Raw genomic sequence first — 24,210 nt, 5'->3', positions numbered from 1 at the left:
CGGTGTTCACACAGTACAGCCATAACAAGATAAACTTAGAAGAATCTAATCATGGTGGTGCACACCTATAATCCCAGCTGTAGGGAGGCTGAGGCAGGGTGGTTGCTTTGAGACCAGCCTGGACTACATAATGAGTTCGAGGCCAACCTAAACTACATGCCAAGACCTTGTCTCAAAAACAAAAAAACAGGGGCTGGAGAGATGGCTCAGTGGTCTAAAGCACCTACTTGAAACAAGCTTGGTAAAGCACAGGGACTGCGGTTCAATCCCCCAGCACCACATGCCAGCCAGCCGCGCCCCCTGGTGGGCTGAGCTGGCCACACACACACACACACACAATAAATAAATGTAATAAATAAAAATAAATAAATAAATAAATAAATAAATAAATAAAACAATTATAAAAAAAACAAAAAAACATAGGGGCTGGGGAGATAGCTCAGCAGTCTAACTGCCTGCCTGGGCAGCGCAAGGACGCAGGTTCGTTCCCTGGTACTTCACACCGTGTTGGCCCAGGAACTGGCTGTGCTGGCCCCAAAGCCAGGCATGGTGGACTATGCCTATAATCCTATCACTGGGGATGCTGAGACTGCAGAATCGCTGTCAGTCCGAGCTGTGTAGCGAGACTCTGTACCAAATAAATAAATTCAAAACAAAAAAGATATACTTGAACATGAGCTTCCAGGTGACGAATAGGTTCTTGGCAAGGTAGTGAGAGACTTGGCCGCATGTCTGTGACGGGGTGGTTGTTGGTAGCTGGCATGTAGAAAGAGGGATGTAGGAAGAAGGGCTGTGGAGGTAAGCTTTTCCTCCTGAGAGGAGATGGAGGCCTGGCAGACTGACTCTACCCTTCTAGACTCAGAACACATCTACTTGTGGGCCTGCAGGTTAGAGGCCAGAGGCCTTGCTCTTATTTGGGCCTAGGGAAACTGGGTTGAGGATTGACTCAGAGCTTAAGGCAGACTGAGGCAGAACGGGGTCTATAGCCGAGGACACCTGACACCCCTAGCCTAAGCTTATGCTGGCAGATGGTGAAAGTATAAATAACAACACAGCTATTTGTTGAGCACCTACTGCATGCCGACTCTGCACCAGCAGCTTCACATATGCTGTTTCCAGGGCCCTGTCCAGTTGAGGTCGCCATTGGCTGCATTTCAGTGCCCAGGACATGGGCGCGGCAAGGTTGAGCAACTTATAGGCAGGCAGAGAGGAACTCTTGCTCGAGCCCAGCAGGTTCTATATGTGGTCTCAGCCTGTGCCTAAGTAACTCCTAGTTACATGTGATGGGTGATGTGCATAGCAGGGCTGACCCCTCCTTACTGTGCCCACTGGCTTAGGGCACTCTGTTGTCTCCCTGGAGGTACTCCTCAGGGTTGACCTCCACAGGCTTTGGGACTGCTGACCCTAAAGAGAGTGAGCCCCTTTAGCCACACTTGTGCAAGAGGATTGTCTCACTTGGGCGAAGGGCAAGGGATGCCCCACAGAGCAGCTTGATGACTCCTGTTGCAGAGATGTCTGTGTGGGCAAGTCCTGGGAAACGGCACTACTAGGCCTATGAGAGCCACCTAGGGGCCTGTTGAGGGTCACACACCTCCCCATCTCCCACTTTGTTGAGGGTTCCTTTCTTATCTCTGGGTAGCCCAGTAATTGAGAAAGATCCCTTACGTGGGCACTTCCTCTTCAGGACACAGGGCGGCCACAGTGGTCAGTTTTCCCCTTAGCCAAGGAGAGCTCTAAACTTCACATGGCCCTGGGGATACTCACTAAAGGTCCCTGAGTCTGGTTGGCTTTGCTAGAGGTTATTGGTCCCAGCCTTAGATTGCTTCTCCTTTCTGGTCTTGTTTTCTTCATTTGTGAAATGACCTGACTACGTTCTATGTTCTTGGGGACAGGCTAAGTTCATTCCCCACATACAAAACCTAGGTTTCCCAGGTACAGGGCTCCTGCCACTCTCCCTGCTGGCCCCAGAGTACCTCCACTGTCCACAACTTACATGACAGGCCGGTCACTGAGTCACAGCCTGAGCCTCAGCGTGTTCATCTGTGAAATGGAATAACTTCAGGGCCCCTATCCTTGGGCTGCTGCAAGGATGAGACAAGATGGTGGTGACAATGATGTTCCCCATCCCCCTGCACTGTCTACCCAGTTCCTGTCCTCCAGCCTGGTCTTGAGGATTATGGGAAGGAGACAGTGCCAGTCTGCTGGCTCAGCCAGCTTGGCCACTGACCTTCAGAGCACCCAGGCTGTCAAGGCCACCTGACTGCCTGCCGGGTGCGGGTGCGGATGGCAGGCAGGTAGGGGGGAGTGCCAGCCAGTTCCTTGCCTGCCACTGCCCACCCCTGCTCCCGCTCTCCTTTCCCTCTCTGCGCCTGTGTGTGAGCTAATTAATCTCGGCCCCTTTGGGAAATTAGAACACCGCAGCCATGGCCTCCTCAGCCTTGCAGCACCTGTGCTGCTACTGGGCCGTGCCAGGACCTGCTGTGGTTTGGGGCCACCAAGGTGCGGACGTGGGGGTAGCTAGATGAGCTGGATCTCCCCAACTCCCCACCTCATGGCTGAGGGGGCCTGAGCTGTTCCTCCCCAGACAGAATAAAAAAAGACAGGCAAATGCCCCACCATACTGAATCTAAATCCCCAGTGGCCTCCCTGACCTGGTCTCAGTGCTGGGGTAGTATCTCCTCAACCGCGTTCTACTTCATTATGGGGTTCTCTTGCTTGCCGAGCTTGGGTTGGTAGAGGCAGATGTAATTATGGAATTTTGCTTGGGAAATTAATTTGAAAAAGTTAATTAATTGGTGGTTCCGGAGGTGGCGGGCTCCATGCCTGGCTGGTCTCGCTGACGTCAGTACTGACCCTCTATAGATGCATAGCTTCCTGGGCAGACTGCAGAGAGGGCAACTGGTAACCTGGCTGGGCAGCCCTGGCACAGGTAGATGGGTGGCAGTGAGGAGCAAAGGGCAGGTGAGTCTCTGGGCCCAGAATGGCATGTGGGCGGAGCTTATTGATGAGCTGCTAAAGATGAACTTTTGTCCTAAGAACTCAGCTACTCATTTTGTATGCTGAGCAAGCAACTGTCACTTCCCCTGTCAGAGCCCCCAGCCAGTGCAGACCACTGAGTGTTTGTTAGTTTCCTGAACTCCCCTTCTCAAGAAAAACCTCTGGACCTAGTCCCCAAGTCTTTTCCAGAGTGCGAGAGGCAGGGACACAGTTGGGCCCAAGGTAGAGACTTGTATCCTCCAGCAGGGTGGGGCAGGAGGTCAGAGGCTTAGTTTTTTTCCCCTGGGATGCACACCCAGCTGTAGGAATCACACAGGTAGCCACCTTGCAAGCAAGTGTGCCAGGGTAAATCGAACCTGATCTTCAAGGAGGGAGCCACAGAAAATAGCTGTTCCATCCAACCTGTCACCCTAGCACTGTGTGCCATCCTCTCCCCCACTACCCTTCACAGATACTGGTGGTTCCACATGTAGGTATGTAGGGACTTCCTCTACCATCCCATCCAGTCTAGGATGAAGCAGGAGGCCCCATGCTTAGGGGTTCCAGGTTCTAGGGTACATACGGAGCCTCCTACTGTCCTTGGGGCCCCTGCAGGGTCATTTTCCCCAAGTTTCAGCTGTGCCAATCCTAGTTTCTGTAGGAGTCTAGACAGAGGAAAGAGGGTCAGGGCTGGAGCTAGACTTGGAGGTATGTGCCTGTAATCCCAGCACTCAGGAGGCTGAGGTGATCATCGTGAGATTGAGGCAAGCCAGGTCTGTGTAGTAGGTTCAAGACCAGGTGTGTGTGTGGGGATCTAATGTAATAAAAGGGGGGACTGCTAGGGAGATAGCTCAGTGGAATAAGTACTTGCCTGGCAAGCTCAAGGTCCTGAGTTCAATCCCTGGTACCACAAAAAAAAGAAAGAAAGAAATCTAATGTAAGATCAGGTGGAACTATCTAGTAAGACCATGTCAAAGAATGATCAGGCTGGGTCAAGAGGTGGCCAGGCCAGAAACATGTCTGGGATACTGGTTCCCCAAGAGGCCACCAAGGTGAGGAGCATAGATTGTCTAGATAGGTTGGAGTTGTGACTTGGTGGTAGACCAACCATTTGCCTAGCATATAGGAAGCCCTAGGTTCAATCCTCAGGTCTCAGCTTCTCTGAGCCTAATTTTTTTCACTTGAGAAGTAGGGCATTTGAGGTACAGGGAGGTGCGGCCACTTGAGTTTCCCGCCTGTTTCCTTGTCTGGTGGAGGCAGGCTCTGAAGAACAGGGAAGCTGCCTAGACTGTGCAGCTGTAGGGCCCTAAGAGGCCACTGGGGTGTTCAGAGGGGTAACCTGGCATATGTGTTTGGGACAGGGGGCTGAAAGTGTCACAAGGAGTGGCAGTGTGTGTGTGTGTGTGTGTGTGTGTGTGTGAGCACCCAAAGAGCTATTGGTCTTGACTTGGTGTCATTCTATCCTCTATCCACTCCAGGGTTTTAATTTTATTTATTTATTTATTTATTCATTCATTCATTTTTGCAGAACCGGGGATCGAACTCAGGCCCTTGCACATGCCAGGGAAGCGCTTATTCCACTGAGGCATCTCCCCGGTCCCCAGGGTTTTAATTTTAAATCAGTTTATTTATTTTGGGTTTTTTGAGACAGGGTCTCATTGTATAGTCCAAGGTGGCCTTGGACTTGGAGCCATATGCCTACCTCAACCTCCTGAATGCTGGGAATTAACAGGCATGCACTGTCCCACCTGGCTCTCTAGGATTTTTTAGTGCATTCCTCTCTCCCCCGATTTCCAGGGCCAGGTGGCTGGCCAAGCTGGGCACTTTGCATCCCACATCAATCTCATGTGGTCATTCTCCCTGAGCAACCTGTAGGCAAGGGACAGGGGCCAGAGGGGGAAAGCTCTCACGTCCTCCCCCTGGCCTGCTACCCCTAGCCCTAGTGAGTATACACAGTTTTAAACCCTCTGTATGTATCTCTGAGGCTGTGAACAACCTTGGGTAGAATTTCTGATATCTCTGTATCCAAGTGCCCAAAACTGTGTTAATGCACTTGGGGTGGGCCGTGCTGCTTCTGTGTTTGTTTCCATTACACAGATGGGTCAATTAAAGGCCAGAGAGGACATTACTCAACCAAGTACACACAGCCTGTAAGCTTGAGACATCTGGGGACAGCTAGCCTGCCTCAGATGGGTTTAAGCCACTTGTTGCCCACTGTGGGCTTCTTTCAGACAGCAGGACAACTCCTAGACTTCCTGGGGTCCCTTGCTTCCTGACCCACCTGGCAGACAGGGTTCCTGGTCTCCAACCTTGAGTTCTTTATCCCTGAAAGCTTGTGGGTATGGGCTGGAGAGAGAGCTAGCTCAGAAGCATAAGCACCTACCTGGCAAGCACAAGGACCTGAGTTCAAACCCAGGCCCACATGCCATGGGTTCTCGGGGCCCCCCCCAGTGCCCAGGTGTGCTGTCTCAGCCCCTGATGTGCGGGCTCCCACCTAGGGCCCCGGAACCAGGTGGCGCATGCTTGTAATCCCAGCACTTGGGAGGTTGAGCCAGGAGGATCTCTGCAAGTTTGAGACCAGTCTGGGGGCTCCAAAGGGGAGCACAAGGCCAGCCAGAACTGCATAGTGAGACCCTCTTCTCAAAAAAAAAAAAAAAAAAAAAAGGAAAAGAAAGTTGAAGGCTTCTAGGGGTCAGCGGGCAAGTCTTAAATCTCCTAGCCTGTTTTTTCCTTTATGCAATCTGTTCCTACAGTGCTGGGGTAAGAGGGTGGTCAGAAGAGATAATACCTATTTTTAGCTGGTACCTGGACCTAGTAAGTGTGTGCCATCTTATTACAACTATGATGCTGTTATTTGTTATCGCTGCATTATTATTCATGCTCCCAGGGCCCAGCAGCTGCTGTAACCGGGCCTGGAATCAGCTCTGGTCTGCAGAAGAGAAGTTGCAGTTTCTAATTAGAGCTCCAAGGAGAGGCTCTGGGTTTTACTTTTGCTTCAGGGTCCCACCTGCCCAGGGCTTCTCCATCCCTTTAGTCTGCTAGGCTGGGGCCATGGCCCCCTCCCCAATCTCAGGTGTGGGGAATCTGGTCCCAGGCAAAAAGCCTCCCCAAATTTTCTCTGCCACTCCCTCAGCCTCCCAGACCTCTGGGGCCATGAATCATTTATGAGGCAAAAATGAAACCAATTAAGGACAAACTTTGAAAGCCTCTAATTGCTGCGCCTGGTGGCACTGAGAAGTGAGGGGAGGCAGGCCTGCTCACTATGGAATCTCTTTGGCCCAGGCCTTCCCAGGTCGCCTGCCCACCACTCTCTGGGCGCCTTGGCCTCCTGGCTCCCTGCCGCCTGGAGGCGGCCACGGACGACGTGCCTGTGCGTCTGCCTTCCCGGCGCCTGCCGGGTCCCAGGCAGACTAATTAGGCCCAGCTCCCTCCCGCACCACCCGCTGCCTGCTGCCCGCTCCAGGCCTGAGGTGATGGCGGCTGTTCCTGCCCTTCTGGGGCCTGTGCCCCAGAGCTGGCCACCTTTCTTGGGTATGAGCCAGCTCTGCTTGCCTGGCTTTTTAACCCACATGAGGCCAGGATGCCCTGTGTCTGGATTGGGGCTTAGGGGACCATACACACTCCCACTGAGGGGTACAGCTCTGGAGGGTGCTGAGGTACAAGGCTAGGACAAGTTCCTTCCAGTCTCAGGTGATGCTTATCTCAGGCAGAGAGAAAGAGGGGGAGAGAAAAGGGGTGTCCTCTCAGCTGAGTATTTTTCAGCTTTGAAAACACATAGTGACCTGCTTGGACTTGTAGCCTTAGTTTCCCTTTTTTTTTTCAGTTTTCCTTTTTGTAAACAACCAGGACCAGCCCATTTTCTCCTGGATCTGGATTTGGATTTGGGGAGCTGGATATTATAGACCTTTCACTCCCCTCTCACAGGAGCTGTTGAGGGCATAGAGGTCAGAGTCTGGACCTGGTAGGGGCTGCCTAGCTGCATGAGCCTTAGGGGCCAGTTACTAGCCGACCAGCTGTGCTGGAGGCCAGGCAGTCCCTGGGCATTCAGGCACGTTGTTTGCTGAAACAGAATTTCCGTGCTTGTGTTTTTCCATAATTATATTAGCAGGTGGGATTTTTCCTCGGGGAAGTGGTTTGAGGGGGAGCTCCATGGCTGTGTCCCCGCCTGCTCCAGGCGTGAGCTCACACTCGTTCTGCCCGCCCGCCTGCCTGTAATGATTTTTTAATTATGCAGCCAGTGCTCGGAATTGCTAATCCACCTCCAGCCCAGCATCCCTTCCTGCAGCTCACACCCTAGTCCCTTGCTGTCATCCCTAAGGTAGCTGCGCCTAGCCCTGTGCCCATCACTGAGAGCCTGGGACATAACTACCACAGTGGGAGAAAGAGCGCAGGTCTGGAGGGGCCTTAGAGCACCTGCCCTCTCCCTGTAAGTGACAAGCCTTCAGGAGGACTTGTTTCTTTGTCCCCCGCTCTACCTCAAGCCCTAGCCTGACTTTTGCACCCACCAGGAGAGCTGTGCCTCAGGAAGGGGGTGGGGCAGTGATCCGTGTCTGCCCGAGTGATGTGTTTGCACCATTTCAGGAACATTAGTCCATTCCTTCTAGCCTTGTGTGACCCAAGGACACAGCACACAGACACAATCCTGGTCACACCCACACTCACACTCTGATTCTCTTTTCACACACTCACCCGGTAGGTATACAAGCACAATGGCAAGCTCTGCTTCTTGCACTTGCAGCCACACCTGAGGACTGGGTACCTTCAGGCCCTGCTGCTGCCTGGCTCCCTTTTCCCTAGGCCCCCCACCCTTCCACTTCCCTCCTGGGAGGTGCACTTAGGTCTCCCAGCTCCTGCCTGGTGGGGGGCTGCCTGTAGCTGGCCTGCCTGAGCCTCCATTGACCCTGGCCTGGGGGAGGTGGGGGGTCTGCGGAACAGTGGCGTGGTGGCGGGTGGCTGCGGCGCCTCTCCAGGCGCCCAGCTGTGGCATCTGTCAAGGTCAGATAGCGACTCCGGAACCAGCCAGCTCGGCCCCATGGCCCCTCTCGCCTCATTATTTTTGTGTTCCGGGGCTGCTGCCGCAGCGACACCTCCCTCCCTCTCCCTCATCCTCTCGCCTCTTGCTTGCCTCCCCCACGCCTCTGCAGGGAGGGCTTTGCGGTCTGGGGGCTTTTGTTTTCCAGTTTTTTCCACGCTCAGGCCAGGCAGGCGGGTAGATGCTGGCCAGAGCTGTTGGACCTTGAACAGCAGACAAGACAGGTGCCTCCCTCATGGCCTGGATGGGTTCTCAGCTAGCGGAACCGTGACTTGGTCTCGGGGGACACATTGAACTTGGGTGGAGCCCAACCCCCAGGGCAGCCCAGGTGCACCTGTGGGCAGCTTCCTGTTTCCATAGGGGCCCTAGAAGCTGGCACCAGTTTCTACCCATACTGCCCTCAACCCAGTCAGGCCCCCGCTCATATACCTCCCAGAACCCTTGACACAGCTCATTGTACACACACTGGTGTTCTCAGCACATCCAGGTTGACATACACAGGCCAGAAGAACCCACATACACCCCGCTGTGTAGATAAAACATAGTACTTGTACCCCACTCCGGGTGTCTGCATTCCTAGGTATGGCTAGCACAGACCTCTCTACCTTGTGCACAGAATCAGGGTGGGCATCTCACGGACACCTTCACCTGCACTCTTACGTAAACCCGGTGTGCTCCAGGCCATCAAGGGTGACATCTAGACTCTGTGCATGCACCAAGGCATGCACATACCGTGCTGTTGCCTGACACACTTCCTGGTAGGTACAAGTGCTGCTCCTCGTGACACATTCCACCCTACTCTCACACCCAAGGGGCCTTTGTCCCCTGAACTGCTAGGAAGTGAGCTCGAGGGAGGCCTCTGCTTACTGAGTGGGAAGCAGTGGTAGAACAGATGCACTCCCTCCGCTCTTGGTCCCAAAGGGTCACATTGGCCTTGCTGGCAGCCACTGGCAAGGTGGTAGGCTCAGGGGGAAGCCTGGACTGGCTCCTCAGCCCCTGCTTAGGACATGTGGATGTTGCGGCAGTGGGGTGTGGGCAGACTGCAGGCCCCCCGGTCCCTAAGGCTGCCCTGGCCATCACTTCCTTCTCCAGCTGTGGACTGCTGTGACTGCCCCCAGGAGGGGAGTTAGCTGGAGGGAGGTTCATGGTGGCTGAGCCTCCCCCCCCCCCCCCCAGGAAACTCAAAACTCTGGGCCAGCCGCGGGTGGCGGGTTGGGGCAGGCACAAAGAGGGCCTCTGTGCAGCCGGCTGGGCTGCCCACAGGATTCTGGGGGAGGCGGCAGGAGCTGGTTTCCGTCGAGTTCTGCTTCCTGCGGGGGCTGCCGGAATGCCCGGAGCTCTGGCCCAGCCTGGACTATCCAGCCCACCCGCAGCCCTGTCCCCTGCCTTTTCCTGGGCCTTGGGGTACAGCTGCAGACTTCTCAGTGGTGGTGCCCTAGTGTGAGTTACCCAGAGCTTGAGTGCCATCCCAGAGGCCCATGGGAAATGCGGAGTTGGCTCTAGCTGAGAGCAGAACTAAGCCTCATCTTTCCACTGAAGCCCCTCTGTATGTCTTAGAGCTTTTGACCAGTGTTGGAGAGCCAGGCCTTAGGTCATTCAGACCTGGATTCCAATCCAGGCTCTGCCACCTGCTGACCTTGTGATCTCGGGAAGGTGATATTACCTTCCTGAGCCTCAGTTCCCTCATCTATAAAATGGGGATGATGGTAAATGTTTATGAATAGAATCCAGTGATGAAATGTTTATTAGCACAGTGCCTGGCAGAGAGTGATGGTATTATTAGGTCCTGCTGTTGTCATGTCCTCTGGGGAAATTAGTGGGAAGGGCTGAATGCTGTTTGCTGCAGGAAGCTACCTATTGTCTGGGGTTCAAGCTCAATCCAGCTCAAAACTCTTCCTTTCAGATGTGCTTCCTTACCTGCAAACTGTATCACTGCTAGGCTGGGTGTGGTGTTGCACACCTGTAATCCCAGCATATGGAAGGCTGAGGCCAGAGGGTTGCTGCAAGCTTAAGGCCAGTTTAGGACCTTCTAGGGGACCCGGGAGATAGCTCAGCAGCCTAAGCACCTGTCTGACAAATGTGAGGTCCAAGGTTTGATCCCTGGTACTGAGAAAAAAAAAAAGAAGGGACCTTCTGGAATTTGCAGAATGGGTAGGGAGTTGTTATTTGGATTTTTTTTTTTTTTCCTGTTCCTGTCATCTTCCTCATACAGCCATAGGGTCCCTACGCTATGAGATCACTTGAGAGCCTGCAGTTTAGGATGAGGAGCAAGAACTCACAATTTTACAGAAAACTGAGGGTCAGTGGGGGAAAAGGACTTGGTTAAAGTCCACAGTTATGAAGGGCAGGGCAGAGCTACAAACCCAGGCCCTAGGACTCCAGTTCCTGGTGGATCCTCTTGACATGTGCTGCCACCCCCACACATGCGAAGCTCCCCTCTCATCCCTTCTCTGGCTTTTCCTACAGTGAGCCATTAGGAGGGAAGCCTTAAGTATAGACGATGGACTCTCATCTCAGGTGTTAGCCCAAATGTCACCACTTTGGGAAACATTTAGTCCAAGATCCTGGGGGACCCCAGAGGGCAGGGCATCATTTTCTCTCCATCACAACTGCTTATCAGATTGCCTTCTGTAAACTGGATGTAGTGGCACGTGCCTATAATCCCAGCTACTTGGGAGGCTAAAGCAGGAAGATCATGAGCCTGGGCTGCATAGTAGCCCTGTCTCAAGGACCTAATTTAAAAATTGGGGCTGGGGAGGTGGCTCAGTAGAAGAAGTGCTTGCCTGGCAAGCTCAAGGCCTGAGTTCAATCCCAGGTTCCACCAAAAAAGAAAAGAAAAAATACATAAAAGGTCTAAGGATTTAGCCCAGTGGCAAAGCACTTGTCTAGCATGCATGAGACCCTAGAGATCAATGCCGAACACCATAAAACAAAAGCACTTCCTTGAGACTGGGGCTTTTAGCAGTATATAAGTATATGGCACAGAAGAAGACTCCATAAACTGTTATCCTTGTGGTCCCATGTGACATATGGGGAAAGGGCTCCAAAGCCATCTCCCAGATGTCTTCTGAGCCTCTGACCCTTTGGGGGAAGAAGCCTGGAAGGCCTTGTCTGTCAGAGGTATCCTCTGCCGGGAACCCAGGTTGGAGCAGACCTCCCTGGGGCCTCTATGAATGAGCTGATCCACCTGCTTTGGGTAGCTCTGTAGGGAAAATAGAGGCCATATACCCAGGTGGCTTTCTCAGACACTTCCTAGTAGCATGTTTCAGGTGGTGAAACATGGGGGTGGTGCCTCCTCTGCAAAGAGGGGCGCCAGAGGGTCAGGGAAGAATGACTGCAGTGCCCCTTTCTGTCCATGGCAGCTGGTCATGGGGTGCTAGTCTACAGCCCCTAGCATTGTCTCTGTCCTAGCCACCTATTGGGTGTGCAGGGTGGTCAGTGTGCCAGTATATATCTGTCCATTTGTAACAGGGTCATGCTCTATGGTCTCTAGCTAGGGCAGCGTTTTCCCTGCCTCCAAGATCGGTGTCCCTGTGTGCATCTCCTTGGCCTGAGTGGGGCTTTTTCCTCTCTGGAAACTCCCCAGGCTGAATCATGGAAATCAGAGACAGAACACCCGCTTCTTCCCCACATTGCTCAGCTCAGTTCATCCTATGGTCTGTGTGCCCTTCCACCACCAGCCTGCATGCCATCGTCTCTTTTACCTGGAAGGTTAGGGAGGACAGCCTACCATGATGGGTGGGAGGTGGGCTGGTGGCAGGGAGGGAGGGTGTCTCAGGAGCTGAGGGTATGTGCAGAAACACCACTATTTCTCAAGGGTAGGATCTGCAAAGCAAGCCCACACAGGATGGTGCTGGTAGGCTTATCCAGCTCAGTGTGTTGGATTTCTGAGATGCAGCCCCTTTCAGGCCTCCTCTCCATTTGCTGCCAGACGGGCCTGGATGGTTGCTATAGCCAGCTGGGAATAAAGGGGTGGTGCTTTGGGTAGACCTGGCCCTTGGTAGGGGTGATTTGCACAATTTTAAAAGTTTACTCAAGCCAGGTAGAGTGATACACACTTGTAATCGCAGCACTCTGGGCAGTGGAGGCAGGAGGATCATGAGCTTGAGGCCAGCCTGGGCTTCATAACAAGTTCAAGGTCAGCGTACAATACAGTGAGATCTGTCTCAAAAGAAATGAAATACAATAAGGATTTACTCAAAATCATTGAATTAATACACTTTAAAATGGGTGAATTTTATAACATGTAAGTTCTACCTCAGTAAAATGGTTTTTAAAAATCTTGCCCTTAGCCTCAAGGCCTTATCCAATTGGGAGCCTGCCAAGCTCACAGCCACACCTTTGCACCTGTTTTCTTAGTAACGTTTTCAGGCTGAGTCCCCTTCTGTTCTTAATTCCCAAGCTGGCAGCCCTTGGCTCAACCCTACCCCATGTAGTCTCATTTAGGTCTGTGTTCTCCCCTGGCCCCCCCAGGGCACAGCGCTGGGCTGCTGTTGGGTAAGTGCCCACAGCTATACATGCAGCACCACCTGGACCTCATGATAGAAAACCAGCCCGGATGTTACCTCCTGTAGAATCCGGGATAGAGTCCTGTAGGAAGTAAAGTGTAGCTGTTTGGAGGCTGAGGGTGGAGTGAGGACACTGCCACCACATCTGGTGACTTTGTTGCCAGCTAACATTATGATGTCATGGGTCCAGCATTCTAGTTTCCTGTCTGTATATCTCCAAGTCCCCCAGGTGAGGGCACTCTCCTGGAGTATGACAGCTCACCCTTGACCATGGAGAGGTGACCCACATGGTAACACTCTCGGGTTGGGGGGTGACAAGGTTATTGGGTCACCTTGCCCTGAGCCATTTTATTAATTGCACAGGTAGAATAAAGATAGTAACACTTGGGCTATGGGGAAGTTCTACCCTTACTGAGCACCAACCCCACTTATCTGCGAGCCTGTTTCCTCATTTCTGACATTAGTTAATAGGTAACACTTCCTAAGGGTGATTTTAATTCATTTGTTCGTTCATTCATTCATTTTCTACATAGCAGATTGGCCTTAAATGCATAATCTTCTTGCTTCAGCCTCCTAAATGTTGGTATTATAATACTCTGGTTTCTCTTCAGATTGTATAAATCTTTCGCCTTTTACTAAATGTTGGTATTACGGGTGTGCACCACTATGCAGGGCTTCAGTTCTATTTTAAGCAGAAGGACACTGGGACAACTACATACCCTGGCACATGCCTAGATCCCAACTACTTAGGAGGCTGAAGTAGGAGGATTGCAAGTTCAAGGCCTGCCTGGGCAATTGAGGGAGACCCGGTTGCAAAACAAAAATAAAAAGGGCTGAGGATGTAGCTCACTGTTTCATGGTTCAGTCTTCACTATCAAAGTCAATCAGTCAGTCAGACCAACCTGGAATAGTAGATGCTCAGTAAGTAGCCAGTTATTTAAAGGAACCTGAGTGTCAACCTTGGGCCTATGGGTGTGGTCTGTACTTGCCTCAGGAGAGGTGCAGGGTCTGTGTCTTCTGGGGGTGGAGGGAGACGGAATAATCCCCAGTGCCAGCAGGGTGACTCCTTTTCTTCCCAGGGTATCCAAACCGAGTTTCAGCTCAACTCCAGGTGTTAGTTTTTGTTTGTTTGTTTGTTTGTTTGTTTGTTTGTTTTTGTCAGCTGGGGATTGAACACAGGCCCTTGAGCTTGCCAGGCAAGTGCTTATTCAACTGAGCTATCTCCCCAGCCCCAACTCCAGGTGTTAGGTCCCAGTGGTTGAACACTGAGGCCAAAACTCATTGCTTCTCAACCCCGCTTTCCATCCCCTCTCTAGGCCTGAGACCGGATGTGGCAGGTCTCATCTGGTCTTCCTCCTGTTCTTCCCCATGCGGCCATATCCAGTTGCTTTCTCTTGATCCCTGTGCCCCTCGGTCTGGGACTCTCCCAGAGCTCTGTTTCTGTGTTTCTAGGCTCTTGAGTCCCTGAGCCTGGGTCAGGCCTTGGTTCTCTCTCTCAGTCCCATCATGCTGATCTCTGGTCCCCTCTCCACCTTCTGTCCTCTAACCTTGACTATTTGCCCATCCTCTTCAGGCCTCTTTTTCTCTGTCCCAGCCATCAGATTTTCTCACCATTCTCTATCCATGCCACCTGTCTCTGTTCTTCTGCCCCTTGTCCCCTTCTGCCCCTCAGTTCTCCATGACTTGTTCCCCTGCCCCCTGAGTCTGTCCCTGCCCATCAGTCCCTGGTCCCAGCTCCTGGCCGCCCAGCTCCTGCATGGACAAAGGGGTCCTTTGTGGGCTGACCGCGGCTGGCGGGGCGGCGGGGCGCTGGCTCCGCATTGCTGATGAAACGGAGCCCTTTGTTGTCCCTCCTCAGGCGCAGTATTTCTTTTTGGGGGCTGGATGCGTTCCTGGCAGGGCCGATGATGGATGCGCCCGCCGCCGCCCGCCAGCTTTCCCTCCCGCTCGTTCCCGCTCCGCTTCAACGCAGCCCAGCTCCTCCCCTGCTGCCCGGGCACTGCCAGGCCCTTCCTGGCTTGGGAGGGGTTGCCATGTGTCCTGTAGGTCACCTCTGTCCTCCCTATCTGTGACTAGGGCAGATGGATCCTGTGCTCAGGGGTCCACTGGGACCAAGGCATCAGCTTTCTCAGGACCTGAAGGAGAAGATGAGCCAGGTATGGGGCAGTTTTGGAGCAAGCTTAAAGGCCAGGCCGTGTAGACTATGTGTGGGTTTAAGGACAGTTACCCTTGAGGCCAGTCCCCCTTGGGTTAGCCACCTCTTCCTTCAGCTTCCAGGCTGACAAACCAGTGTTCTGCCCACAGCACCTGTCCAGTGACGTATCACGTTCCTTGGTCCCAGCCGCTAAGTACATCCCAAGACCTGAAGCTGGGAGTAGATGGTTCCTGAGGAAGGAGAGGAAAGTGGAAGATGAGAGAAATTCGAAGGGGGGACTGATGAACAGAACCTGAGGCTTGCTCCCCACCGAGAGAGACTCAGGATGGAGACAAAAGCAGAGGCTCAGCCAGAACGCCAGCCTTGCACCAACGCAGGCTGGCTGTGTTGGAGGGAGCTGACTTCTAATTGACCTGCACGCCCTGCACGCAGAGCCAGATCCTGGAGCTGTAAGGAGGGGAGGGAGCAGCAGAGCAGGAGCAGCGTTAATACAGCTATCGATTTCTGCCACCAGCCAGCAGGACACAGAGGTGGGGGGCGCAGAGGGGCTGGGGCGCAGACGGCTCCTTTCCCCACCTCTCCAATCCACAGACCTCCTCTACCTTTTCCCCTTCCACTGAATGTGGGCCTGCTGGACCAGGATCCAGGGCACAATAGTTGAGCTTGGAGGAGAAGGATTTGGAAGCAGTACCGTGGTGGTTTCTGACCCTGATCTCATCCTAGCCCTGGTCCCCCACACCTAGGTGGCATCACTGATACCTGGAGGGGTTACCAGTCTGAGGAGAGCTGAAGGCGTGATCTGAACTTGGCCTTGGAGATTACACTGCATAGCAACGTGATCTCCTTCTGCTTACTGTGTCTCTTACCTCCAGCCCAACTAGGATGCTGCTGGGCCTTCCTGGGTCTGTCCTGCTGACCTCTCTCAGCTTGCCTAGCCCTTCTACTTCACCCATCTGCCTTTGCTGGGGAGCCCAGGGTGAGCTGGTGCCCACTCTGGAGGCTCAGGAAGGGTCTGGTGTTATAAACCTGCCAGTCACTTGGCCATATACACATACCATACCCCCTTTGGCTACTCCTTGCCAGTCCTGGAGCAGAGTACCATGAATGAAGATTAAACTAAATGATCTTATGAGGCAGGTTAAGCAGCTAGAGTAGCCAGACTGGGAAATTGGGGTTGTCTGGGGACAAAGATCTAGTTTGTTTCTACCCTCAAGCTCAGGACATGATAGGGTTTACCAGATTTATACCTCCCCCTTGAGCCACCGGCTGTTGAAGGTTGGGCCTTGCCTTGCAACCCCTCTCCTGGGGGCTGCTGGGTTACAGTAGCAGGCAGGACAGGGATGAGGGATGCTAGATAGCTCAAACTGATGAGGAAACTCCCCTTCCCTCCTCTGAACCCGTTCCTCAGTCAAGGTTGCCAGCAGCTCCAGTCCAGTGTCTTTGCCTTGGGGCTTGCGTGCAGTAGGCCCTGTCCGGACAAGGGGCACCTTCAGGGTCACACCCACTCCTGGTCGCAGACTGTCCCAACCCAAGGCCCCTTCTGCCACATCTCCTGCAGTTTTGTTTATCTCTGGGAAGTCAGCAGGCCCCATGCTGCAGGCTTTTCGAGGCCCCTCCCTGCCCCATCTGGGAGCTGTCAAGAGGCCAGGTCAAGACAAGAGGTCTGAGATGATGCTGAGTGAGCTTTGGGACCTGAGGAGGAGTGGGTTCTGGTAGGCACTTCCTGGCCTCGCCCTCCAAGGAGAGACGGCTTAAGATTCTGTACTACTTTGTTGCCAGACCTTGTTAAACAAATGACCAGGTGCCTTCACCTTGGAATAACTATCAGAGCGTTGAAATAACTGATACCTGTAAGAAATAGCCAAGTGAAGATCAGAGAGTGGCTCCCCGGTGCTATACAGTACTCCTCTTCTATTGTCCTTGTCCATGAAATGGAGGCACACTGACCGTTACTTGATAGGATTCTTCTGAGGTTTTTTTTTTTCAGAACCAGGGATTGAACTCAGGCCCTTGCGCTTGCCAGGGAAGAGCTTATTCTATTAAGCCATCTCCTCTTTTTTTTTTTTTTTTTTTTTTTTGATGGTACCGGAGATATAACTCAGGACTCTGCACTTGCCAGGCAGGTACTTACTCTGCTGAGCTATCTCCCCCACCCTCTTCTGAGTCTTAATGGAGATGGTACAAATAAAAAATTCCCAACCAAGGAGGGGTTGGTACTTAACACCTCATTTGGCTTGTGGTTATTTTGGCAATATGGTGGTGATGGTGCCAGGGTTGGAGGAGGAGGGATTTACTGCTCCCCTGACCCTGTACTCTCTTGTCCCAACAGAGTAAAGACACTTCCACGTGGACACTGACCATGTGCCTGCCCTGAGCACCGCGGCCCACCAGGCATCTCTGTTGCAGGCAGCAGGGCCAGGCGCTCATCTGTGAACCCCTGGCAGTTGGCAGGCTTTCTCAGCATCGGGTTCTGGGCCTTAGCCCCACCATGTCGAGCCTCGGTGGTGGCTCCCAGGATGCCGGCGGCAGTAGCAGCAGCAGTAGCAGCAACACCACCAATGGCAACAATGGCCCAAAGGCAGGAGCGACAGACAAGGGTACGGCAGTGGCAGCCACTACGCCAGCCTTGGTGGCGGATGACGCCCCACCCCCTGAGCGTCGGAACAAGAGTGGCATCATCAGTGAACCCCTCAACAAGAGTCTGCGTCGCTCCCGTCCACTCTCCCACTACTCTTCTTTTGGTGGCAGTGGTGGCAGCAGCATGATGAGCGGGGAGTCTGCTGACAAGGCCACTGCAGCTGCGGCCTCCCTGTTGGCCAATGGTCACGACCTCGCGGCGGCCATGGCGGTGGACAAAAGCAACCCTACCTCAAAGCACAAAAGTGGTGCTGTGGCCAGCCTGCTGAGCAAGGCAGAGCGGGCCACAGAGCTGGCAGCCGAGGGACAGCTGACGCTGCAGCAGTTCGCACAGTCCACGGAGATGCTGAAGCGCGTGGTGCAGGAGCACCTCCCGCTGATGAGCGAGGCAGGTGCAGGCCTGCCTGACATGGAGGCCGTGGCAGGCGCCGAAGCCCTCAATGGCCAGTCCGACTTCCCCTACCTGGGCGCCTTCCCCATCAACCCAGGCCTCTTCATCATGACCCCGGCGGGTGTGTTCCTGGCTGAGAGTGCGCTGCACATGGCTGGCCTGGCTGAGTACCCCATGCAGGGAGAGCTGGCCTCCGCCATCAGCTCAGGCAAGAAGAAGCGGAAACGCTGTGGCATGTGTGCGCCCTGTCGGCGGCGCATCAACTGCGAGCAGTGCAGCAGTTGTAGGAACCGAAAGACTGGCCATCAGATTTGCAAATTCAGAAAATGTGAGGAACTCAAAAAGAAGCCTTCCGCTGCTCTGGAGGTAACAGCGCCTTAGAGGGAGGTGTGTGGGCTCTTATGTCTCTCTGGCAATCCAAACCCACCCCACAACCCCAGAGCCCACCCTCAGTCGTGGGATCTGGGGGTCTGGCTTCAAGATACCAGTTCACTGACCTAAAAGTCAAAGTCAAATCCTAAGATCTCAATAGGCCATAGTTTGCAAGGGCCTAGCATTTGGATTCTGATGCCCCTCCTGGGGTTTGGGTCAGGATTAAGATTCCTATCTAGGTCCTAAGTTTCTGATTTTCAGATATGCCCTACAGTGTCCAGTCCATGACCTAAGATTCTGGAGCTGACCCCTGCCCCATTTGTGAAGTCCTTTCCCACAGACCCTATCGCCTTGAAGATAAGCCCTTCACTTGCCCTTGGAGCCTAGGTTTCCCCTAAGGCCACCCAAGGTTAGACAGGCTCCAGGGCTGGCTGCCCTGCCTACAGGCCTGAGAAAACCCTGGATCTGTGCACCTACTTGGCATATATTAGGGCCTAGGTTAGGGATGTCCACAAGCCTGGGCAATAGGCATGGGTGTATCTACCATGAGTTTAACTCACAGCAGGCATAGAGCTTCCCATGCTTCTTTCACTCCACTCTTGTGGCAGGCCTGTCCCTGTTCACCCGTCATGTACCCAGTGTGGCGACCTAACTGGAGTGGCAGGCCTGGTTACAAAGCATCTTTTCAGCTTGAGGTTTCTGCCCCTGTCCCTCTCTGCCAGTGGGCTTGACGCAAATCTCCAGAATGGCTGGAAAACAACAATAGCTCAGCTGTGGCCTCCTGACCACACTCTCCCCAGGCCCAGACCTCATGTGTTTATTTGCCTACGTGCACACAAAGGCACCCCCTTCCCTCCAGCGTAGAAGTACACATGCATACCTGCCCAGTACGCGTACTCCCATTATAGATACAACCGCTTGTTAAGCACCAGACATCCTTCCTCCTCCAATGCTGCTCCACACCCACTGTGCAGCCTAGCACAGTGCGAGGCACACATCCGTGTACATAGCCAGTGCACATGCTTATTTGACAGAAACAGACATGGCTCCCAAATGCACCATGGTGTTGGTGCCTTTGGCCCGAGGGAAGAGGTTTGCTCTCTGGAAGGAAGGTTCCTGGGCACAGTGGCTCAGCAGTGTCAAGGTGCTCAGGGTCCTCCAGCAGGTCACAGCTTCTCCTCTGGCCTGGCCAGGCCAGGATAGCAGGAACTCTGCGGGGTAGCAGCTTTTATTCATGCCCATCCCTCCGCCATGAGGCCATCCACGGGGAACGTCTTTGCACCAGGCCCACCGGGACCCTGACTGAACTCTTTCCTTGTTTTTGTCTCCCGCCCCCCGCCAGAAGGTAATGCTTCCGACGGGAGCCGCCTTCCGGTGGTTTCAGTGACGGCGGCGGGAACCCAAAGCTGCCCTCTCCGTGCAATGTCACTGCTCGTGTGGTCTCCGGCAAGGGATTCGGGCGAAGACAAACGGATGCACCCGTCTTTAGAACCAAAAATATTCTCACAGATTTCATTCCTGTTTTTATATATATATTTTTTGTTGTCGTTTTAACATCTCCACGTCCCTAGTATAAAAAGAAAAAGAAAAAAAATTTAACTGCTTTTTTGGAAGAACAACAACAACAAAAAAAAGAGAGGTAAAGACGAATCTATAAAGTACCAAGACTTCCTGGGCAAAGAATGGACAATCAGTCTCCTTCCTGTGTCGATGTCGATGTTGTCTGTGCAGGAGATGCTGTTTTTGTGTAGAGAATGTAAATTTTCTGTAACCTTTTGAAATCTAGTTACTAATAAGCACTACTGTAATTTAGCACAGTTTAACTCCACCCTCATTTAAACTTCCTTTGATTCTTTCCGACCATGAAAATAGTGCATAGTTTGCCTGGAGAATCCACTCACGTTTATAAAGAGAATGTTGATGGCGCCGTGTAGAAGCCCCTCCGTACCCACCCTTGTGTGTGGAGCTGCCAGCAGGAGCTTGTTGGAGGGAGGGAGCACGTCCAGGCCCAGGCTAGCCATGCTGCACCCACTGTGCCCTGACTGGAATCCCCTACCCCAACAGTGATGATTTTGGAAAGATGAAAGTTCTGTTCGTTCATCCACCAAGATTCTGATCCTGGCTACTTCCCTTAGAGAAAATGTCCTTTTTTCAGGCCTTGCTAATGGCAGCAGAAGAAAGGGCTTCTTTGCAAGATCCCCTGCCTGTGGGGGTGGGTGCTCAAGGGGCCCCCTGGGGTTCCCTGCCCATGGCCAGCTTCCTGCTGATGAACATGCTGTTTGTATTGTTTTAGGAAACCAGGCTGTTTTGTGAATAAAACGAATGCATGTTTGTGTCACAAAGCACTGCTGGCTTCTTGCTCTCCAGTTTTGGGGGGCTGGCTTGAGGGTTGCTGCTGGGTAGAGGTTGTGTGGCAAAGGACAACCCAGAGACACAAGCGGGATTATCTTGGGAAGAGAGGCCTTCTAGATCCACTACGAGGTCATTCAGAAGAGGCTGGCACCAGAGCACCCTACCTATCTACTTGGACCCCACTCTAGCATCTGCTTGCTATCTCCATTGACCCTAGCCTCCACCTCTGTTCCCCTAGATTCCTCAGCCCTAGGGGGCAGGGGAGATGGCTCAGTGGAATAAGTGCTTCCCTGGCAAGCACCAAGGCCTGAGTTCAATTCCCGGTTCTGCAAAAAGAAGAAGAAAGATTCCTTAGCCCAGTCAGCACCCTGCCTTTTTCTTTCATGGCAGGATCTAGTAACTCTACCCCAACCCATTGCTGATGGTTGCTCCAGAATTTTGGTCTAGGCTTCTGGAGACCTGGCTGTGTCCAATAACACACTGATCACTCCCTCATTTTTCTTGAGGCCTAAGGGTTCCTAGACTGAGTTCTGGGGATGTCCCTCATTTTGATTATGCTCTCTACCCCCAAAGGTTTGTTGGTACAAGGTTATATGGGACCTGAGAGGCCAGATATCTGGGGAAGTCACCACACAGCCACATGGGCAAGGCCAGGGCCTCTCCCTGAACTGGAAGAAGTGACAGTTGTGTGCCCCTACATGTCACAGAGGCCTATCTGTCCAGTGCTGGAGTTTTCCTCCACCCAGCTGCTTTGCCCTGGTGGAGATGGAGGTAAGACTTGAAGAAGGACTTCTGACAGTGTTGGAGCCTGGCTTTCAGGTGGGTGAATGATTTCAGAACAAAGGAGGGGGCAACTTCTAAAGCTGAATGGGTGGTGAGGTGGGAGATCGGCTGTCTGCTATTGTTCCTGGAAGGAGAAAGTGTGGGGGGCACGGACCCACAACCCTTTCCTGGGTGTCACAGGCTCCCTTGGAGCACCATGGGCTCAGCAGCCTGGCCTGGCACAGCAGGGGCTGACGGGGGAGTGGAGGGAGGCAGCTTTCAACTGCATCTCTGCCTGGGAAAATTCCCTTTCATGTGGCTGCCTGTGATCTCTCCAGGCAGCTCTGCCGAAGGGGGGTGTCCAGCAGGGAACAGGGGGAGGTGTTGCAGCTGGGGGGCACCCTTACCTCCCAGCACCAGGCTGACTGCAGCACCTTCAGAATGTCAAGGGGGAGGGTCCTCCCCTGGGCTGTGGAGGGAACCTGGCCACCAGGGGGCAGTGGGCTGGAGGCCTCTGCCTGCCCCCACCCTGCTGGCAGCACACGGGCTGCAGATGGCCTCGGCCAGCCCTCATTGGCACGCCTGCAGGTGTGGGGTGGATGGCTCTGGTGCCAGCTCTGGGAGGGTGCTGTGACTCAGCCGGCCTGCGCCTTTTCCTGTGCCAGCCCACAGCCCAGCCTGAGCCTCGGGCCCCCTCCCAGCAGAGATGTGTGAAGTTCAAAGCCCCTCACCTCTTACAGCTTTTGCCCTTTCCTTCTCTGCTTTGTAGAAATGGAACCCAGTCCCTGGGGTCTAAAGGAGACAAGAGGGAACAGCAGTGAGGTCAACCCATGGTGTGGGCTCACTTACCTTATCTGGGGAAGGGCAACAGTTGTTCCCCAAAAAGTAGCCCGAGGAGCAGCTAAAACCATGCAAGCCTGTGTAGTAAGCAATCAGTGGAGTTGCTGCTGTGATTTGAAAATGTACCCAACTAAATCTCTCCAAGATGTTGCCTGTCTCCTTCCCTGAAGCCCTAGCCTGCCCCACTGCCCCCCTCCCTGACCAGGCACAGTCTCTGCCCTATCCTGTTGCCAGCCTGGCTCTCTAGAGCTGACTTTGCCTCTCTAGATTCCTGGTCTTGGTGTTTTCTTCTCTCCTGTCTCTGCTTCTCTGCCTCACACCTCTCTCCTGTTGCTATCCCCAACTGACTAGTCATAATTGTACACCTAGCTCTTTTCCAGAAGGATTCCCTGGCTTCTCTCTGCTGCTGGTGGAAGCCTAAAATAGTGACCCTCAGAGCCTTCACCCCAGCATCCTGTACTCCCACCTGAGTGATCTGTGATCTGGCATTCAGTGTCAGCTTTGGAGGTGGCAAGAAAGGGGTTCAAGAAGCTGGGTACCTGTGCTCTGTCAGAGACCGCTTGAATCTCCATGCTGTGTGTGTGTGTGTGTGTGTGTGAGAGAGAGAGAGAGAGAGAGAGAGAGAGAGAGAGAGAGAGAGAGAGAGAGAGAGAGGAGAGCGCACCTGTAATTCCAGCAGTCAGGGAGACAGGGATCATAAGTTTAAGCCTATCCTGGGTAATTTAGTAAGATCCTGGATTCATCCTGGCTTCCCCAGTACCAGGGGAAAAAAGATGCTTCGGGGCCCTGAAAAGCCTGTGGAGCAGCATAGCTATGTGTGACATGAAAATGGACTTGTGGCTGCATGAAAGACCATGATCATCCATGACATCAGTGGTCATGTTTCGGGTGCCTATTACACTACTGTGTGATCCTGTGGTCTCACTATGTAGCCCAGGATGGCCTCGAACTTGCCACAATCCCGTCTACCTCCCAGCTGCTGGGATTACAGATGTGTACCACCACGCCCGGCAAATCCTGTGATATTTATTGTACGATCTGGTAATATTCCCAGTGTGATAATGAATTGAATGTATGACATTGGATGAATCTATGCATGTCTGATGTTAGGTATGGCATTGTGTCATCCTGTGACAAAACTAGATGAATTGTGGCATTGTGTGTGATGGTGTGACCTTGTGACGCTACCTGGATGACACAGGGTCGTTCACAACGTTGGAACAGTGTGGACCTGTGACCTCTGTGACTCGGACAGCCCTGCCATGTCTGTGACTGCAGCATTTCCTGCGACTTTTCCCTGACAGCCCTGCAGCTTGGGAAAGCACGTCGTCTCTGGTGGCTTCCTAGCCTACCCCATCCCCTCAGTGGTCCTGATGCCCAGTCTGCATGGGTAAGCGGGTGTGGGGGCAGCAGGCACAGTTCCCACGGCAGCCACAACCCGTCTCCCAAGCCCATCACCGCCTGCTTCAGAATATCCTGGCAACCCCAGTCTCTTTGTTCTCTGTGGCTGCCCAAAGGCCTTCCTCACCCAGCCTGCCCAGCGCCTGCTAGGCGCCCCCTCCCCCTGGCTTGGCCTGACCTGGTCTCTAGCCGCCCTTATCCCTGCCCCCAGACTGAGGTCCCTACCCCATATGCTGGGCTGGACCAGGATTCCAGACAGCCTTTGGCCCTGTGCTGAGTCTGCTGTGCAGGAAGGACACAGGAAGGCCGGTGGATAGAGCGTGGGCCTGGAGCTGTGCTCTCAGTAGGGCTGTTCCTCCTTGGCCCTAGGGTAATTGGAAGCTTCACCTTCAGGCTGGAACAGTTTTGGTGTGTTGAGTAACTTTAGTAGTTTGGCTCCTAGAAGTCATCTGCACAGAGATTTTTACCTTATTTTGTCTCTTCAATATGGGGTATTGAACCCAGGGCTTTCACACTAAGCTATAGCCTAGTCTTTTTTTTTTTTTTTTTTTAGCAGAACCAGGGATTGAACTCAGGCCCTTGCACTTGCCAGGGAAGCGCTTATTCTACTGAGGCATCTCCCCAGCTCCCAGCCCAGCCTTTTTTTTTTTAGTATTCTTTTTAAAAATTTTTATTTATTTATTTGTGTGTGCGTGTGTGTGTGTGTGTGTGTGTGTGTGGCCAGCTCAGCCCACCAGGGGGCGGGGCTGGCTGGCATGTGGTGCTGGGGGATTGAACCGCAGTC

General features: G+C 53.3%; 1 protein-coding gene across 10 annotated transcripts in view; it reads left to right on the top strand.

Moving 5' to 3' along the window:
* Positions 1-20,416, top strand: part of Cxxc5 (CXXC finger protein 5) — a 35,959-nt gene extending 15,543 nt beyond the window's left edge. For 5 of the 10 annotated variants that reach the window (XM_023703326.1, XM_023703323.1, XM_004643237.2 and 2 more), the window contains exons 2-3: positions 17,001-18,065; positions 19,414-20,416. In XM_023703326.1, coding sequence (XP_023559094.1) covers positions 17,160-18,065; positions 19,414-19,458 — 951 coding nt within the window. In that variant the 5' untranslated portion in view covers positions 17,001-17,159 and the 3' untranslated portion in view covers positions 19,459-20,416. Of the gene's footprint in view, positions 1-12,716; positions 12,807-14,592; positions 14,673-14,839; positions 15,121-15,543; positions 15,648-16,771; positions 16,795-17,000; positions 18,066-19,413 lie in introns of those variants that run through there. The other 5 variants (XM_023703319.1, XM_004643235.2, XM_023703321.1 and 2 more) reach the window with 5 other exon arrangements.
* Positions 20,417-24,210: the final 3,794 nt, after the last annotated feature.

This window comes from Octodon degus, unplaced genomic scaffold, assembly GCF_000260255.1.
Source record: "Octodon degus isolate 3935 unplaced genomic scaffold, OctDeg1.0 scaffold00169, whole genome shotgun sequence".
Classification (NCBI taxonomy): domain Eukaryota; kingdom Metazoa; phylum Chordata; class Mammalia; order Rodentia; family Octodontidae; genus Octodon; species Octodon degus.
Note: the sequence above shows the minus strand (reverse complement) of the source record. Positions and strands in the feature narration are given on the sequence as shown.